This window comes from Sus scrofa, chromosome 17 (assembly GCF_000003025.6).
Source record: "Sus scrofa isolate TJ Tabasco breed Duroc chromosome 17, Sscrofa11.1, whole genome shotgun sequence".
Classification (NCBI taxonomy): domain Eukaryota; kingdom Metazoa; phylum Chordata; class Mammalia; order Artiodactyla; family Suidae; genus Sus; species Sus scrofa.
In genome coordinates this window covers 915,617-930,987 of record NC_010459.5, presented here as the reverse complement: position 1 = coordinate 930,987, position 15,371 = coordinate 915,617, and the positions used below count along the sequence as shown (strand labels likewise).

At 46.2% G+C, this 15,371-nt stretch overlaps 1 protein-coding gene across 1 annotated transcript in view; it reads left to right on the top strand.

Annotated features, from left to right (window-relative positions):
• LONRF1 (LON peptidase N-terminal domain and ring finger 1) overlaps positions 13,767-15,371 on the top strand; it is a 33,242-nt gene continuing 31,637 nt past the window's right edge. The window contains exon 1 of the mRNA XM_021077473.1: positions 13,767-14,577. Within this exon, the coding sequence (XP_020933132.1) occupies positions 13,866-14,577 (712 nt within the window). The 5' untranslated portion in view covers positions 13,767-13,865. The remainder of the gene's footprint in view (positions 14,578-15,371) is intronic.

The window sequence follows — 15,371 nt, the reverse complement described above, 5'->3', positions numbered from 1 at the left end:
TCCCACTAGTCAGCACAGCATCCTTTGGCTACTGCTCTATGTACTGGTGGTGCGTAAACATGCTTATGTAAGGGGAGGAGAAATAAACATAACCAATACAGCTCTGGCTGCAGGTCAGTGCCCTTTGGAGCTTGCATGTTTTGGATTGTGCTTTATATACAACACAAAATCCTACTTTCATAAGTTTTACAATAGGTTGCAAGCTATTTGGAGAGCGGCATCAAAATACACAGTGTGTCTGTGCATTTATTTCATCTTGTCTAACTGGATTTCCACTTCCTATTACAGGGGATCCATTTGTGTTCCAACCAGGATGTAATGGTATATGCTTATGGGCCGTCTGGTTGATTTTCTTTTTTCTAAAACAAAATCTCCATGTTCGTATGAAAGCTGTGACCTCTCTCTTTATCAACATCACGATTGGAGTTGATTGTCTGAAGTTGCCCATTTCTCTAGTTTCTTCTCCCCAGAAATGTCCAGACACATCCTGGTTGCTAGAATCTTGACTCTGGGATTGAATCTAGGCTCTACCTCTTAGTAGGGGTCCAACTTTGAATAAATTACTTAATACAGTTTCCTCATTGGTAAAGTATGGATAATAGTACTTATCTCAAAAAACTGTTAAGCGAATTAAAGGAGATAAGGTACAAGTGTGTAATGCACAGTAGCTAATAAATGGCAGCTACTTTGGTAATGGAACGGCCAGTTGCATTTGATAATGTGCAAGTAAGGCTGTCAGGTCCAGTTAGGGGAACACTCTGAAGGTACCCTATCACAAACAGGAACAGCAGCAGCCACCCAACCACAGTGCTGCTTTTTTTGGGGCTGGGGTTCAAAGGCCTCCTCTCTGTTTCTTGCTAGGACTATGTTATTGTGTAACATAACCCTTTTCAAAAAGTTGAGGTAAAATTGATTTACTCTTGTTATATTAGTTTCAAGTGTATAGTGATTTGATATCTTTATAGATTATACCGTTTAAAGTTATTATAAAATATTGGCTGTATTCCCTGTGCCGTACATTACATCCTTGTCTCTTATTTATTCATATGTAGTAATTCGTACCTCTTACTGTCCTGCATTTATATTGCCCCTCCCCCATCCTTCTCCCCTCTTAGAACACGTTTGTTCTCTGTCTGTGAGTTTGTTTTTGTTTTGTTATACTCATTCATTTGTTTGATTTTTTTTTTTTTTAGATTCCGCAGATGTTCTTTGTCTTATTTCACTAGAATTCAGGTCCATCCATGTTTCTGCAAATGGCATTATTTCATTCTTTTTAATGACTGAGTAATTTTCCTTTGTGTGTGTGTATGTGATATACGCACACACATCACATTATCTTTATCAATTTATTCAACTGTTTATGGACACTTAGGTTGCTTCCATATCTTGGCTATTGTAAATAATGCTGCTATGAAAATTGGGGTGCATGTGTATTTTTGCTTTTTTTTTTTTTTTTTTAGGCCCGCACCTGCGGCATGTGGAGGTTCCCAGGCTAGGGGTCAAATCAGAGCTATAGCTGCTGGCCTATACCAGAGTCACAGCAACACCAGATCCAAGCCGTGTCTGCAACCTACACCACAGCTCTTGGCAACTCTGGATCCTTAACCCACTGATTGAGTCCAGGGATCAAACTCTCAACCTCAAGGATTCGTTTCTGCTGCACCATGACAGAAACTCCAGCATGCATATTTTTGAATTACAGTTTTGTCTAGATATACATGCCCAGGAGTGGCATTTCTGGGGTTCGGTTCTGCTGCACCATGACAGAAACTCCAGCATGTATATTTTTGAATTACAGTTTTTTCTAGATATATATGCCCAGGAGTGGCATTTCTGGGGCACGTGGTAGTTTTATTTCAGTTTTGTTTTTTATTTTTCTCTACACAGCCTGCACTGGTCTTCACTGCCTCGCCACCTGACCCTAGGGGTGAAAATCTTTCCTGGGCAGAAAGCATGGCGAGTCCCTGCGTCCTTGACTGGCATGTGCAGTTGGGTCAGAACTGACTTGATGATAATCTCTCCCCTCCCCTTCTTTCTCAGTCATACCTTTTTCCGGGAGCCCTGATGTTTGCTGTTCTGCAGGACCCTTGGGAGCTTAGCTCTTACTTTTGATCAAGTAAACAATGGGTGCTCATCACACGCCTAACCCACACGTAAATAAATTGGTGGGGGGTCTTATTTCTTGCACTTGCCTAGTTTGCTTCCTGGGAACTGGTGGCTCTCTCCTTTACCTAGCACTAATTTCTGGGGTCGCTGCTGCCCTGAGAATCTGTGCTGAAATGACACTGTGCAGCTGGCCAACTGCTTAAACTTTTAGTGCCAGTCTCTCAAGAGCCCAGGCTGTGATAAAAAGAAACTATCCAAGGAGACTGCTTTTTCTAGCTGTCTTGTTATTGGTGAAAACATACTTGATATCTAATGCATTCTAAACTTACACACAACCTTATTTATTTAAACATAAAGAATTTTATTTTAAGAAAGATTCTATTTCAGTGGATAAAATGTAGTTTAATCAACTCCTCAGCATCTTGTTAGGGAAGGATTCCTGCCCTGGGGTTACTGGGATGGCTGAAGACATGACACCAATATTGGATAGGTGAGGTCCACAGCTATAGGTCACAACCCGGGGTGGGGGAGGACACTGCATGCCATTCAAGGACACACAGAACAGAGTGTACCTGTGGCATCCAGAGAGTAAGGTGACATTTGGTTCCCTTGAAGGATGCAGTTGGCTTGTTTGGATATTTCTACCAGCTTCAGGAAACTGAAACTCACTACTGCAGGATAAGTAAGACCAGCCTTTGGTTTCCTGGATTAGGGACCATCATCCATGGGAGCAGAACGGGGAGGGGAAACTTCTCTTAGGTCATTCGAGGTCCTCCCAATTTCACCACATGTCAAGGCAACAAAGGATATTGGACCTTAATCTCAGACCTGATACCAGACATGTGAACATCATGAACCTCAAATTCTCTTGGTGTCTAAAACCAGAGCAAATGAGAAGACTTTTTCCCCTATTTACTATGCAAGGTTGGACAAGGTAATACTGTGAGAAAGAAGCATTATTTGCTATCTGGGCAATAAGACATTTTATTTCCTTTCCTGAAAAATGGATGCCATTCTATTCCTGTCACTGATTAAGAGAGGAGGGAGGGAGTTCCCGTCGTGGCGCAGTGGTTAACGAATCCGACTAGGAACCATGAGGTTGCGGGTTCGGTCCCTGCCCTTGCTCAGTGGGTTAACGATCCGGCGTTGCCGTGAGCTGTGGTGTAGGTTGCACACGCGGCTCGGATCCCGCGTTGCTGTGGCTCTGGCGTAGGCTGGCAGCTACAGCTCTGATTGGACCCCTAGCCTGGGAACATCCCATATGCCGCGGGAGCGGCCCAAGAAATGGCAAAAAGACCAAAAAAAAAAAAAAAAAAGAGAGGAGGGAAGAGTTTGTTTCCCAATTTGGATATCCTCTCACAACAACAGAATGGTTCCTAATTTTCTTATGTACTAAGTGTATGTAGCCACTGCTTTACAACCCCTCTCCCACCCACCGCTGAAAAATGGTTTTCTTTTCTTACATATTTCATTACTTTCTTACATATTTCATTATTTTCTTACTTATTTATATTATTAATATTTATATTTTGGGAAATGTTATAAAGCCTTGGACAGTTAGATACTCTGCAAAGGTAGTTTTCAGAAGGATAAGAATAAAAAGTTTGCCTCCATCTCTTCCTTCTGCCATTAGGATTTGATGTCATTAATACCACTGTCCCTTCCTCAGGTATTGAAGGTGTGACTGAGAGAGAGTGTGCTTCCATGGGCAAAGGAAGTGCAGAAGGCTTGCTGGATTCCTTTGACCTCCACATAATACAGGAAGTGTCCCGCAACACATGGGAAGGCTCCTAATGCTGACCTGGTGGTGATGCCCTTCTCCCTGGAGCTCCGTGGCTGCTGGGCTTTGCCTCAAACATAGATAAGTCCATTGTGTCCTCAGCTGGAATTTCCTGGGTACAACTGTAAACCTCTACTGATGGTCTTGGGGGCTAAACAAGGTTTTTCCAGTGAGGAGAACAATCTCTTGCAACTGAAGGGGACACAGCTGAAGGTGAAAAGAGTGACCAATGTCAAGCTTCAGGTGTGGCTGCTGTTTGTCAGTAATTGTGGATGACTGTCATTACAAACTGCAAGGGAAGCTGCCTGGTTAGCTCCAGGGTCTTTGTAGAAACCTCCACTTAACCCGGTGTCTTGCCACACCTGGCATGCTCCTCACAGCTGTCTGGGTCAGCAGCATAGCATCAGGTTTTGCAAGGTTGAAGCTGGAGCTGGTGGAGACCACCGATCACCATTTGCATGTGGTGTGTCCCTCGATTAAGTCTCCTCTTTCCGATCTGGATAAAGTTGCTCTTAAAGCTCCATGCCTCCTTGAACCAGCACACTCTCCCTTGTGCAGCTGCAGCTTTCTCATCCAGGTAGTAAACACGCTGGGTAATATGGTAACGTTGGATGTGCAGCTCATTGACATCTTTTATCAAGAGAGCTCTTTGCGGCTCCGCATCTCGCTGGCTTCTCAGGGTCCCCAGGCCTTGCTTGCAGGTGGCTGAACTGAGATCCAGAGCACCCCGGTGGGCGCAGATCAGAAGGGAGGGGGGTACTGATTACCCACCCTTTGCCCCTTTGTAGCCACCTGGGGAAGAGCCTGAGGTCTGCCTCCGGACTGTGCCCATGTGAGTGCACTGAGACAGATATGGTGGTGTGCTCCGGAGGGGCCTCCCCCAGCCTCACAGACAAGCCTGTTCACTTCTCATCCCTGGACCTGAGCTGAGATGCTCAACTGCTTGCCTTCCTCTAAGCCTCCACCTCAACCACTCCAGGGGGCACCAATCCCTCTGCTGCCTTTGTGACCTAGCACCATCACACTGCCCTTTGTGCTTGTCGCCCAACAGCCTCCTCTTCTGGGTGAGGACACAGCCATCCACCCATCCCCCAAAACCCTGCAGCTGTGAAGATGCCTTGGATGGAAACACGGTGTACATGTACGGATTCGGCCTTCACAGGAAATGGCCCACCCCTCTGGGGGAAGTCCCAAGGGGGTCTTCTTAAGTACAAAATTAAAGATTTCGCGTGTGAGCCCAAACTGTTTGGTTTTCCACTAGAAAATTATCTAAAGGCAAGGATGTGTGTGTTCAGAAATTACAGCTTCTCTGAGCTGGAAGGGACTTTAGAAATTATATATTGCAACCCCCTCATCATACACAGAATTGAAGAAACTTTGCTCGTGGCTGTAGAGAATCCAGGTGGCTTTCCCTCTGAAGAAGATAGTTTTTGGTATTATGGCATGCAACATGGTGTCTTTTAACTCACACCGTCTTGGCAGTTGCAAACTTTTCTTATGTGCATAAGTGGCTCTTTTTTCCCCAGATAAACACAAAACAACTTTGATTTATCATATAAACAATTCCAAGACATTCTTGAAGCAAGTTGCTCATGTAAATGGATATAGATGAAAGCTTCATAAACTCTGCTCTTGCTGGCTGCATTTGAGCTATTTAGTTTTATTTGGAACCAGATAAGTTGACTACATCATATTTTAGGGAAACAAAAATGGAGCTGTTTAGTTATTCAAAATACCCCTTTTGGTCATAAAGTTTTGATTGAAATCTAGAGAAGCCTACCAATGGGACAGGCCTTAATTTTTTGAGACCTGAGTTGATGTAATAGAGGACAATGATATGGTGATACCTGGACATATAAATCTTCTAAGGCCAAAGGGACTTGCAGCAAAAGTATCCAGGTAATAAATGTGCTTGTGGGAAGCTTTGGTTCCCTCCACACTCCTTACCTAAGGCATGAGTCAGAGATTTCAGGTCCTGAATTTTCAGAGGCAAAAACCAGAGTCAGGATCAGATAAATTAGTGGCCAGAATTCTGGGGGTTCCTATGAGCTGGTCGGCTAGCAGTGGGTAGGGTCATCTTAAACAAACACTTGTGAACTGAAACGTATTCCTATGCTTCACATTTTACTTAGAGCTCTGGTAGAGACATTTCTGATTCTAAGGCATTTTATTCAAAGTTATCATATGTTTTTGATTTTGTTTCATAAGGGAGTCAGTGGGATTAATTAAGTAGAGACGTAAGAATATGGGAACTGGGTAGATCCCTGGACCACTCAGCCCAGGGTTCTTTTATTGACAGAAATATCAAAGGATGGGTCATGGGAAAGCATCATTGTCTTCTTCTTCTTTTTTTTTTAGGGCGGCATCTATGGCATATGGAGGTTCCCAGGCTAGGGGTCTAATGGGAGCTACAGCTGCCGACCTACACCACAGCTCAGGCAATGCCGGATCCTTAACCCACTGAGCAAGGCCAGGGATTGAACCAGCAACCTCATGGCTGCTAGGTGGATTCGTTTTCGCTGCACCACAACAGAAACTCTGTCATTGTCTTCTCTGACTAAACAAAATTTCAGTATAGTCTGACTTCCTTTAGTGGTATTTTAAGGTACCCATTTTTAAATATGTTCAAAACCCTTTAATGTATTTGGTTATTTTTGTGACAGTGTTTCATGCTCGATGAAAGAGTTCTTTGTGTTATTGATTTAATTTATGTCATTTAACTTTGAAAGAATGTCCCATCACTTAAGCTTGAAAGAACATCCATTCAGCTAGCCATGTCAGAGGTACAGCATGCACTGGACACTGAATAAAGATGACCTGTAATGCATATCAACTTATGTTCCATATCTTCCTCCTCTTCTTTTTTTCTCTTAACTTTCTCAACGACTAACCTGGCTGCTTATGGTACCATTTTGCTCTTGTCTTGGTTTTCTGATCTGTACGTACTAGCCTCCTGGTTACGAATTCTTCTATTATCTGAAGTCATCATCTCTCCTTTTTTTTTGAGGGGGGTCCTTTTTAGGGCTGCACCCTCAGCATATAGAGGTTCCCAGGCTGGGGGTCAAATCAGAACTGTAGCCCCTGACCTATGCTACAGCCACAGCAACAACAGATTCAAGCTACCTTTGTGACCTACACCACAGCTCATGGCAACGCTGGATCCTTAACCCACTGAGCGGGGCCAGGGATCAGACCTTTGTCCTCGTGGATGTTAGTCAGATCCATTTCCACTGAGCTATGATGGGAACTCCATCTCTCCTTTTTTTTGACACTGACCTTGTAGACCATCTTGGGACACACATCATCTGACCTAACCTAGTCACAGTCTTCCAACCTGACATGCTTGATCTCCTTCACCAGCTCCAACGCCCTCCCCACACAACTAACGTACTTCAGTCTTTGAGATGAAATTCTATTCACCTTCTCCAAGTCACTCATTATTTTATAAATTACAATCTTGCATCCTTATGCTTTATTTAATAACTCAGATTCTAAGAAAGCCACATAGAAGCTGGAAATGAACCAAGCGAAGGTTCATTGCACGCCTTTACCCTCTAAACCAGTAACAGCCCAATCAAGTTGTATAATCTTGGGAATATGCAAATGAAACAAAACCACATGGGTGGGGGATGGGAGCCAGAGGGGCACCTATGTATTTGATGGGCATGTCCACCAGGGAACATCTATAGCCTCCCCCCTTTTTTTTAAGGGCAGCACCCATAGCACATGAAAGTTCCCAGGCTAAGGGTTGAACTGGAGCTACAGCTGGCAGCCTACACCTCAGTCACAGCAACCATGTCTGCGACCTACACCACAGCTTAACCCACTGAGCAATGCCTGGGATTGAACCAGTGTCCTCATGCATGAATACACATGCATCATGCTCAGCGGGATTGTAACTGCTGAGCCATCATGAGAACTCCCTTTTCTTTCTTTTTTCATTTTTGGCCTCCCTGCAGCATATGGAGTTCCTGGGCCAGGGATCAGATCAGAGCCGCAATCTCCACCTAAGCCACAGCTTCGGCAATGACAGATCCTTAACCCACTTCCAAGGAGCAAACCCATGTCCCAGCACTCCCAAGACACTGCCGATCCCATTGCCCCATAGTGGGAGCTCCAGAGCCCCTTTCTTACTCTTTCATTTGAGAGTTTTTTTTATTGAGGACCTATTATGTGTTCTAGACACTGAAAATCAAAGTGATTAAAGTAGTTTATTATATAAAGTTTCCCTTGTGAGAGGAGCTGAACAATAAATACAGAAATAAAATATACAGTATATTAGAGATAAATGCTAAGGATTAAAAGAAAAAAAAAAAAAAAAAAAAGCCAAACAGGAAAAGGAGATAGGGAGACCAGGCAAGACATCACCAGTGCCATTTGCACAAAAGCTTAAGCAAGAGAGAAAGGCATTTGAAGATTCCTGGCAGAAGAACTGAAAGCACCAAGACCCTGGGAGGCTGAAGTATCTGGAAAAATGTTAGAAGAGGGAGCAAAAGGGCTGGAGGGTGGGATAGATCAAGTACTGACTCCTGGGTCATGGTTGGGACTTTGGCTCTTTTTCTGAGTTAAAACAAGAGATAAATGCTGTTATTCAAGGAGCTGCAGTTTATATTTTAAAGTGATTACTCTGGTTGTCATGCTGATAACAATGAAAGCATGTCATAACAAAAACAGAGGCCAGTGGCAGCAATCTAGGTGAGAAATACTGCTGGTGGCTTGGAGCAGGGTGGTGGCAGGGGAGAAGTGAGACGGGATCAGAGTCTGGATATACTCTGAAGGTAGAACCAAAAGGATTTTGTAGCCCACTATATCCAAGATTTTTTTGACCTATGTAGGCACCCTACCAGATCTCCAATCTTCAAAGACTGATATTCCCAGGAGTTTAGCAAACATTTCTAAATAACAATAGTAATAAAATGCTAGATTCTATCCAAATTATTACTGCTTTGTAATTTTCAAATTATCAAAGCTTTATTTGCTCTGCTGGACTGTTACATATTTGTTTTCTTGATTTATGTATACATATGTACATATATATATTTTTACTGATTATAATTCTTAAAATCTTTCCTTACTTGCACTTTTTTTTTCTTACCCAAAGAATACCAAAACCCATTGTGTTATTTTAGAGGAGATGCTTACAGCTTGAGCCATGGTGTGGGTCGCAGGGGCTTATGGGGCAGTGGGAACAGTTGAGAAGGGGTCAGATTCTATGTGCATTCTGAAAGCAGAGCTGAAAAGATTTTCTGGCAGGCCCCATGGGATGTATGAGAGAAAGAGGAGAAATGAAGAATATAAATTGTCCTTGTGTGTTAATGGTAAATGTATTTTTATCACTGATGAGAATGAAGAATATTAGGTGGTATCATTTGTGTATGACTCATTAAACAAGGGTTATCTAGTGCTCACAGTGCTCAGTGAACCAAGTGGGCAGAAATCCCAGTTGTCAATGAGCTTACATTTTATTTTATTTTTAAATTTTATTTTCTTTATTTTATTTTATTTATTTTATTTTATTTTACTTTACTTTACTTTATTTTATTTTATTTTTGCCTTTTGTCTTTTTAGGGCCGGACCCCCAGCATATGGAGGTTCCCAAGCTAGGGGTCAAATTGGAGCTGTAGCTGCTGGCCTACACCACAACCACAGCAACACCAGATCCAAGCCTCATCTGTGACCTACACCACAGCCCACGGCAACGCTGGATCCTTAACCCACTGAGCTAGGCTGGGGATCAAATCTGCATCCTCATGGATGCTAGTCAGATTTGTTTCCACTGAGCCACAACGGGAACTCCAAGCTGCTTACATTTTAGAGGATAGACAGACATACACACAGACACACACATATGTCAGGTGATGATAAGTGCTAAGGTAAGGGGCTGGGGGAGAAGGAAGGAGGATAGACAATACCAGGGGAATTTATATTTTTATTGTAGTTGATTCTTAGAACTTGTTAAATAATGTATGAGATTTATTCCTATGTCTATTTCTATTTAACAGTTTGATACCAGAAAATATATTTATCAATTTCACTACCAATAAAGTACGTAGTTGGGTTACACAGTATTTCTAGGTTCTTCAAAATATTAGTAAAGGTTAAGAATGGTGCCCTTGGTAAGGGTAATGTCCCCTGAGCATTTTGACAGCGTTCCCCGCGGGGATGACAGAATATTGTAATAATGGGTAGTAAACTTGTTTAGGCAGTAGTCTTTGCAGGCAACTGGGTTTAGACATCTACTTAGCATCACCTCTGTTTAACCTACTCAGTTTGTCCTCATTAGGGCTCTTCACTTAGAACATCATTATAGCAATCATATACTGTATTTTTAGCATCTTATATAAACTTCCCCACAAATGCCCAAGTTATGTAACCAACACCCCTCCCCCCCCAGGCTTTCCTCCAGCCTTTCACAGATTTACAGGAGGGGCTCAGAGGTATGTGTAGTGGGGGGACTCCTATCCAGCCACTGAAAATGTTTCTGTCCCAGAGCTGGTTCTTCATCCTGTGAACAGGGCTAGGTGCATCAGCCAAATGTGCTTCTGATACCCCCTCTCCTATTCTCAGCCTTCACCTTCTGCTGTTACATTTTCATCAGGTGTCACATTGCTGTGTTCCTGTGTCTGGGAGACTCTCTGCCTCCTCTCACTGTGTTCAGACAAACCCCTAGTACTTGGCTCCAGAGGCCGAAGGCACCTGAATAGGAGTTCCAGTGCCATCATTTTATAGACAGCAAAAGAGACTGTGCGAGGCCAGAGAACTTCCTCTGGGATATAAAGGCACAAATGCGGACAAGAGCAGGACTGGATTCCTAGTAGGACTCTATTAAACCAGCAGCTTCTCATTCTCAGAGTTCTCCTGTATATGAAATGAGGGGTATGGAAGGTGGGCTCTAAAGTCCCTTCCATTTGTGCATTATGTATTGATATGCTGTTGGTATGTACTTATTATATTCCATTTTAGAATTTACTGTTTTCAATGCATGGACTAGAATGTTACCAACTAAAATGAATCAGGAAGAGGACATAATTTTGCTTGGCTCTTTAAAGCTTTAATTCAATTTCTCTCTCTCTCTCTTTTTTTTTTTTTTTTTTAAATGGTAAGAATGTGAAGAAACAAGTGGTAAATTCACCCACAGCAAAAAAAAAAAAAAAAAAAAAAGTTCAAATACACATCTTTAGCTGCCTCATGCACAGGAAAAGCACTATGTTACACAATTCTTAAATAGTTTACCTAACTATATCAGGAAAAGTCTCCTTCTGGTGCAGTGGGGCGGGGGAGGGCAGGGATACGCAGGGAAAGATGGTGATAAGCATTTTCCAAATTAGGAAACAGATATGCTTCTTACTCTCTTACATAACTGATCTATTTTAGAAGACAACATGAAAAAACTGAAATGAAATACAAATCTCATGATTTTACTACTTTCTTAGCAAAGACACAAGCACGTAATGCTGGAAGGGAAAGAGAGGAGAGTTTCACCCCATCCTGCTTCTCCCTGCCCATTCCCCTCCCCCCCCCCGCCAGGATTCCCTCTCCTCCATGGCAGCCTGCTGGGTGAGTCAGAGCCCAAAGTCCAAATTTTAGAAAATGAATGAAGAACGATACCAATTCCTTTCTCTTCTGAATTTAAAAAGCAGTCGCATCAAAGTGCTTATCCTCTTTTGGTGGCACAGAATGACAGACAAGTGTCCTATCCTAAAACCAGTGATCATTTTGCTCCAGACTTCCTGATTCAGAGGGAAATTGGGCAGCATGCGAAGGCCACAGAGGCAGTACAACCTCTTACATAAATAAGTTACATAAATGAGAACCAGTTATGTAAATGTATAAACCAGCAAACATGAATTATAACCATTCACAAATGCCAAGGAGAACACGGCAAGATGCCTCCTACGGTCTCATTTTTTCTCTCATTATCATAATTGTACTATTTTATTTCACACCAGAATCAAATGTGGCTATTTGTCATATTTATTGGGGAAAGAAATTGCAAAGGACAAATGATGCTTCATATTATTTTCTGAATCATATATTTAACTTGGGGGGTGGAATTTCATAATAATCCTGATTTGAACTATATTTGATAAGAAATATAAGCATGTTTATCAACTTACACTTTTTGTGTAATCATGAATACATGTATTAAATATTTACTGTTGCATATTTTGCAAGTGGTTCTTAAGGACAGGAATACTTCAAAAAGTAAATGTCCACAGGCATATGGATATCTGTTTTACTACAAACAGTTTCAAGTTTCAGATGAGTATGTGGGCCTCTGACTAATGTCATTCTTTTATTAAGGGAAGGCAGTAATTCAAGGGGGCTATGACTAGATTCAAGGTTATGCTCTGAATTAATCCCATTATTTGTCACCTCAAATGATTAGGAGTTACTCCTTGGCTCTCAGCTGCAGTTTGCTTCAGGTTCAATGTGGATGATGAATGAACTGGTTTATCTCTGCACCCTGTTGGAACAGGAGCCTGAGCTTTTCCTCAGCTTCTTCCTTGTTCCCTTGGTCACCATGTATATACATTTCCTCTGAAGTTGCAAGATGTACTTACTGTGTAGTTAAAAACTCATGTAAATCAAAGCAGTTTTCAGCCTAGCTGCCTGTTCTGTATAAAGAGGGATGTTAAATATCAGCTATTTTCAGACATAGCATCAGATTAAAATTCCGCATTTGAAATTTTTTTTACCTAAGATCTAATAATAGTGGAATGAGAGTAAAGTGATCTTAAAACCTGTATTATTAGCTGTGGGATTTTGGGCAAGTAACTTTCCCTCTCTGGGCTATTGCTTCTAAACATTTGAAAAAGGACAGCATTAATAATCCAGTACCCAATGGTCAATTCTATAAACATTTTCAACAAAGAGCTTTAATCTCGCTGCCACCAAGTTTAAAGGAAATATAATCTGTTAAACAAAAATTGTATCATTTTCTTTTTCTTCTATGGGCAAAACTGCAGACCCTGCTTGGGTTACAGTGATATGGTTACTGCTGTTCGAAAAACGTTTATCCTGGTATTTTCTCTTTAAAAATGCCAAACATAGGCCTTAGCCAGCTGTGTGGTAGTATATGAGATGTGCAGAGGAAACTTTGGTCTCCTCTGAGATGGGAGGAAAGCTTTAAACAGCGGGGCGCGCGCGGAGCGGGGGCGCTGGGCTTTAAACCAAAAAGGCAGCCTTAACTTGGCACCACCAGGGAAAAATGTTTTACCCTCTGGAGTGAGTAACATCAGATAGGTGAGTGGGATTATTTTGGTCTTAAAATTGACCTACTCCAGCCTTGGAGTCATTAGACTGATTTTGCGCATTCCTAAACCCTTTGTCTTTACGTGTCCATCTGTAATTTGGGCATAAACTAGTGAAAATGCAGAGGAGCACCTGACCACTGGGACACTACACCAGGAGGCTCCCAGGGGCCACAAAGAGGGGGCGGGTTCCCACTCAGGTGGAAGTTAAAGTCAAGAGAGTGTTGGCAGTTTGGGACTTAGTCCCACAAGGTGGGCTGCCGGGCAGAACACCACCCACGAAACTGGGATTAGGGTAGAGGCCACGCCAGGTGGGGGATGTCCGGCGGAGGGGCAGGGGGTAGGGGAAGGAAGTCTGGGTTCCTTCGGGCTTTGTTCAGTTATAAGCCAGGCCCTCCTTTCCAGAGAGTCCAATTAGATCCCCGCTGAGGGATCATCTGACCCCGCGTCTCCCGCCAGGAGGGGCTTCAGGAGAGGCGGGGCCGGCGGTCTGCTCCGCAGGGACCCGGCAGCGGGCGGTGCGGGGGAGTCCCGGGCGCCGCTGCTCCGCCCGGCCCCGCCCCGCGCCCTCCAGGCCCCGCCCCCGGGGCTTCCCGGGCGCGCGCCGCCCCGCCGTGTCCGCGCGCCACGCCCCCCTGCTCGCGGGCAGCGTGCGGAGCCGCGCGCCCCGGAGGCTCCGGGACCGTGGCGGCGGGCGGCGGCGGCGGCGCAGCCCTCCGCGGGCCATGTCTTCTCCCGCCGTGGCGAGGAGCTCCCCCGGAGGGAGCCAAGAGGTGGCCCCTCGGCCGCCGAGCCGGGGCCGGTTCTGGGAAGTGGGCGGCGACGGGGACCGACTGGAGCGCGCGGCCGCGGAGTCGGAGCGCTGGGAGCTCCTGCTCCGCCGCGGCGAGCTGCTGGCGCTGGGCGGCCACCTGAAGGGAGCGCTGGAGGCGTACGCGGCGGCGCTGCGCCGTGGGGCCCCGGTCAGGGCCGAGTGCCTCGGAACGCTGGTGGACTGCCTGGTGTTCAACTACAGGCTCCGCCACGGGCTGCGCTGGAGTGCGACCCCGGCAGCGGGCGCCCCCGCTGGCGCCGGGGGGCTGCTCAGCTGCCTCGGCTGCGGGGGCTTCCTGAGCGAGCCGGTGACTGTGCCCTGCGGCCACAGCTACTGCCGCCGCTGCCTGCGGAGGGAGCTCCGCGCCCGCTGCCGCCTCTGCCGGGACCGGCTGCCGCCCGCAGCGGCCGCGGATGCTGAGGGGACTTCCCCGCGGCCGCCGACTCTGGCCGCCGCCATCGCCGCCTCGGGTTTCAGGACCAGCGTCGTCCTCAACCACCTGGCCGAGAAGTGGTTCCCAGGCCAGCGGGCGCGAGCCCGGGCGGCCGGCCGGCTCGGGGAGCTGCTGCACCAGGGCCGCTACCGGGAGGCCCTGGCCGCTGCCTGCGAGGCTCTGCGAGCAGGTGACCGCGCGGGCCCGGCGACCCCACCCTCCTTTCCCCGACGGGCGGGCGGCCCCGAGCTCCTCGGCGACCCCGAGCGGCTTCCCCGAGGCCGTCCGCCGGCCGAGGCCGCGTCTCAGGGTCCGGGAGGGTGTGGGAGGGGGCGGCGCCCCAGGGTGCTTCGGTCACAATGGGGATCGCCCTCCAGCCGACTGTGACGCGGCCGGGTTTCCCTCCGCCGCGGCCTGGCGCTGTGGCGGGCGCGCCCGGGTGACCGAGCGAGCGGGTGGCCGGGCGAGGCCGCCGGAGCGCGGGATGGGGTGGGAGTGGGGCGAGCCCAAGTGGCCGCCAGCTTCCTGCCGCGCTCTTTCCGGTAATTGGCCTCCGCGGCCGGGGCCGGGGCCGCCACGGGGCGACGCTGGCCGGGGAGGGGAGAGGATCCCCAGCAGAGGCTGGGCGTGCAACGTCTACCTCGGTCTCCCGCAAAAGTCACCAGGGCAATTGGGAGCCGCGGGAGGCAGAATTGCATAAGCAGGAGCGGGGGGAGGGCGTTGTGTAACGGGTGACGTCCAGTGGGCGTGGCGGGAGTCTGGCGCCCGCACCCCGCACCCCGAGGCTCTGTAGGCAATCGGGCTTTGGAGTTGTAGGCAGTTTTAGATGAAAACCCCTGCAGACTTGGTTGCTCTTGTTGGTTTCAACCTATTTCAAATCATGCTTATTTCAGAAACACACGTGTACTTACTTTTGAATACACCTGGTTAAAGATAAAGAGGCAGCCTGATGAGTTCGTTGCCACGCTTCTCTTTGCCTTTCCA